At 69.7% G+C, this 4,237-nt stretch overlaps 1 protein-coding gene across 1 annotated transcript in view; it reads left to right on the top strand.

Moving 5' to 3' along the window:
- Positions 1 to 4,237, top strand: part of ZBTB46 (zinc finger and BTB domain containing 46) — a 12,419-nt gene that overhangs the window by 1,311 nt on the left and 6,871 nt on the right. The window contains exons 2-3 of the mRNA XM_012728172.1: positions 2,623 to 2,693; positions 3,228 to 3,512. Of these exons, the coding sequence (XP_012583626.1) occupies positions 2,623 to 2,693; positions 3,228 to 3,512 (356 nt within the window). The remainder of the gene's footprint in view (positions 1 to 2,622; positions 2,694 to 3,227; positions 3,513 to 4,237) is intronic.

Below are 4,237 nucleotides of genomic sequence, written 5' to 3'. Positions count from 1 at the left end.
CCTCAGCGCCAGCCCAGGCCGACGGTCACCCCTCTCCCGTTGAGGGGAAGGGCCTGGTGCCCCTGCGGCCCCCAGACGCCTTGGTGTGGCCGCTGGGGATCCCCAGCGCCCAGGGCAGGGGCAGGGCTGACACACAGGAATCGAAACCAGGGCTAGAGGCTCAAGGGGGGCCGGCGGGGCGGAGCTCAGCCCCGGACAGCCCGTGGCCGGCCAGGTGCCGCTCGGGCCCCGCGCACGCGCAGAGACCCGGCTCCAGAACTGCACCCCGGTGTTTCACAAGCAGGCAACGACTCGCTGGGGCCACGGGGTGCTGCCTCACCCAGACCTCGGCAGTGAGGGCCACCGCCGGCCACCAGGCGCCGGGCCAGCACCGACTGGTGTGACAGTCCCCACGGCCCCCCAGGGGCCACGGCCCTGACCGAGGCTGGGCGACACCAGCAACCCCCTAGGGAGACCCGGCTGGGGCTGGCCTGGCCGGCCCGGCCCGTTCTCCGGAGTCCCAGCCCCGCCCACCCTGGCTTATAGCGACTCGGCGAGCCCCACCCACAAGTCTGATTGGACCGTTTTTCAAGCCTGTGGCTGATTGGACTAGTTAGCACCAATCAGTTCGCAGCGTGTGCCTGATTGGTCCATCCCAAGATCCAGGAAGGGCACGGCTGGATAAAAGGGCTCTGAGGCCACCTGCCTCACCGATGGAGGCCCAGGGTGGTGTGTGTCCCTCTGGGCTGCCCTGGGGTGGCGGGGCCGGGGCTGCGCCCAGGAGAGCAGCTTCATTTCCAGTTTCTGGGGCACCTCTTCCTGTCCCCCGCCCTTTTCTGTTTAAGACACGGAGCCCAGAGGGCCGGGGCAGGTCGGACCAGCCCCGCACCTAGGCCCTGCGGACCCAGCCCCCGCAGGCCACCACGAGGGCCCTCCCCGCCCGCCCAGTCCACGGCCATGCTGGGGTGTCTGTGGCGTGGTGATGTCTGTTCCTCTGCAGCCTACGTGAGGGGTCTGCAGGATCTGCCGTTCCACTTCTGGCTTGGCCATGTTACCCCACCCACTTGGAACTTGTCAGAGTGACAAGATTCATCTTTATTTTTGCACAAAGATTTATTTATGCATACAGAACTGGGGGGTACAGGCCAGAGGTGTGGGGGTAAGAGGATGCACCAGGGACCAAGTGGGGAGCAGAACAGGCAGGTGGACTGAGATACACTGCTGAGGGGGCAGCGGGGGACAGGGGAGGTCTGCTGTGCCCTGGGTCCCTCCCTGGCCCGGATCGAACGCGCCTGCGGCGGGCTTCCCAGCGTTGCGCCCTCACCCTGCGCCAGGGGCCGAGCGTCCTCCTTGACGGCCAGTAGTAGACCATTCTGAGCCGCACCCCTCTTCCTGGCCCATGTTGGTGGGGCACAGCAGGCTGTTGCGAAGGCCGCATGGGTGCCCGGGCGCTGCTCCCTTGTTGACTCCTGCTTTGCACCCCCCCAGGGCAGGTCTGTCTAATGTTTTGGGAGGCCAAGGGGCGGGGCCCAGCCTCATTCCTGGGCTCCCTTCTGGGGCGGGGTCTCGAGGCACCAGTGGGGGCGCCGCCCCCGGGCAGCTGCCCGTCCTTTACCGGCGCCTCCGGGCGAGTCTTGGCCGGCCGTGGGCAGACAGCCCTCCCTCCCTCCCCAGCGGTTCGCTCTCGTGGGCGCCGGTGCTGGAGACCCTCAGGCGGCTCCTCCCGGCGGGAGCATGGGCTCCTCTCCCTGGCTTCGAGGTTTCGGGCCTCTCGGCCATAACTTGACCCCACTGGGAGTCGATTTTGGTGTTGGGTGTGAGGGGCCTGGCCCGCGGTGTCCCCATACGCCCGGTCAGTAGCCCATGGCCATGCCAGGTCCGAGTCGGGGAACCCCTGGGCCCCTCTGGCCTTGCATCTGGGGTGGCCTTCACCCCCAAGCCAGACCCGTGCCTCCTTGGGCTCAGCCCCACTCTGGGTCAGGGTCAGCCCTCTCAGGTGACCCCTTAGCCCGGCTCCCCCAGGACTGTCTGCTGTGTGCCCATGGGCTGGGGTGCTGTGGGGTGCCGTCCCTGAGCCCTGCCTGAGGCGCCGGGTGTCCCATCTGCCTTTGCCATCTGGCCGCCGCGCATGGCCAGGCCTGGGGGTGCACTGTCTTGGGGTCCTGTGCATAGAAGTCTCCCCAAAAGCGCTCCCACAGTCTCCTGGGGGACGAACACCCCAGGAAAGAAGTGCCATCGAGAAGCCAACAAGTCTGGCGGGGCGGCCCCAGCAGAGGTCACGGGTGCCCGTGGGGTCAGGGCTGGGGGTCAGCTGGGCTGAGTGAGGGGGAGCAGAGTCAAGTGCCCATGTGACATGGGGCAGTGCCCGGGCCTGTGTGGGCGGGGCGCCTGCCCCGCATGCCCAGGGCCCCAGGGTGCTGGGGAGTGGGCACTGCCCTCCTTGGGGGCCTGACTTGGGTTATATTCCTGGAAATGCTGGTGTTTTCACCTTCAAATCTGAAATAAAGGTTTTGATCCCGAGCTTGGCGTTTTGCTTTAGGGGAGGAGCCCCTGGAAGGCCCCGAAGGTGGCCTGGCCTGGAGATGACCTTTTCAGCGGGGTCCAGCGCCAGGTCCCGGCCCACCGTCCCGGCCGTGTCGGCAGGGTTCTGGGCGGGGTCCGAGCTGACCGCTTGGTCTTGCATCTGGTGTCTGAGACTGGTAGCCCGGGGCGTGGTGAGCTTCCTCCGAGCCGTGGGCTCAGCAGCCGGACGATCGGGCAGTCAGTGTCGCCTCCTCGCCGACCTCTGGCCTCAGCCCTGTCCTGGGCGCCCCCCACGCGCAGGGAGGGACTCTGAGGCCCGGGCAAGTTGGGGCAGCCAGGCAGCTGCGGAGACTTCGGAGAGTCAGGGCCGGTGCGGGACGCCAGGGGCTGAGGGCAGTGGGCGGGCGAGGCTGGGAGGGCGCGCCCACGGACGCCCTACCGGCCCGCGCCTCCCGGCCTCGGGGCAGCGCCCGGCTCCCTGCTCGGGGCAACCCCGTCTGCCCTTCCTCCAGAACTCTGGTTCCTCCCCGCTCCCGGGCGACCCTGTCAGCCGAGCCCCTTCTGCGGCTTCGCGGGACAGAGCCCGAGGCGGTTCCAGCTCCGTGAGCGGCGCGGGGCACCATCGCCACCTCCGCCCCGGCCTGTGTGACCTGGACCCCGCGGGCGGCTGGTGTCCAGCGCCTTGCCTGGGGGTTGTGATGCTGACGCGTGTCCCCTCCCCCCAGATGCCGAACTGACTGTCCGTGAAGCCAGCAGCTCCGACGGCCGTGGGGAGAGGGTCGAGCTCTTCGCCCACGTGGACGAGGGTCTCCTGGGAGGAGAAGCCAGCTACCTAGGCCCGGCGCTGGCCCCAGAGAAGGACGAGGCGCTGCACCAGGCCTCCGCCGTGGCCAGCCTGAGGGCGGCGCTCATGAGCAAGAACAGCCTGCTGTCGCTGAAGGCAGACGCGCTGGGGGAGGACAACCCCCTGCTGCTGGAGTACCTGCCCAAGGGCGCCCACTCGCTGTCCCGTAAGTGCGGCCACCCCGCTCCCGCCGTGCGCCCGGTTGCCCCAGGAGCTGAGCGGGTGCGGGCCGGCGGGCTGGCGGCAGAGGCCAGGACAGGAGGTCTGGGGGTTCGCTGCTGAGGGCGTGGGCGGGGCTGGGAGCTGGGCGTGGGCGGAGCTGGGTGTGGGCGGGGCCGGGAGCTGGGGTGTGGGCGGGGCTCAGGCAGGGGCGGGGCGCGGCCCCCCCAGCTCTGTGCTGGGCTGCGGGAGGCGCGGGGCTGCGGCCTCTGTGCCTACCTGTGCCTGCGGGTCAGCACAGAGCCACGCTCTGGAGCGGCCAGGGTCAAGTCCGTGCCGCTGGCCACGTGTGCGCTTTCGAGAGCCGGTAGCCGCGGCAGAGACCCCGCCCTGAGCGTGCCGGCTGCGCCCCGGCCAGCGCCAGGGTCCCTGGGGCCTCCACAGGTGCGGCCAGCTGGGCACTGTGTGCCCAGGGGCCGAGGGACGCGGGTGAACGCGACGTTTCCTGCGTCTCCCGGACGGAATAAGGGAGAAGAGGCCGCTGCGACTCCGGGCCTGGCCCCGCCTGGCCCCTCAGGCGGCATTTCCGCGCCTAAACGCCGTTTCTGTGCGATGGCCGACGCGGGCAAAAGGCGCAGTGGCCCCACGGGGTGTCTCCGTTACTGCGTGGCCTCCGGGCTGCCCCAGACCCCGCCAGGCCGCGCCGGCCGAACACGCGGGAGCGCGAGTGGG

The sequence above is a fragment of the Condylura cristata genome, unplaced genomic scaffold, assembly GCF_000260355.1.
Source record: "Condylura cristata isolate star-nosed mole 26May11 unplaced genomic scaffold, ConCri1.0 scaffold00022, whole genome shotgun sequence".
In the NCBI taxonomy this organism is placed as follows: Eukaryota; Metazoa; Chordata; class Mammalia; order Eulipotyphla; family Talpidae; genus Condylura; species Condylura cristata.
Note: the sequence above shows the minus strand (reverse complement) of the source record. Positions and strands in the feature narration are given on the sequence as shown.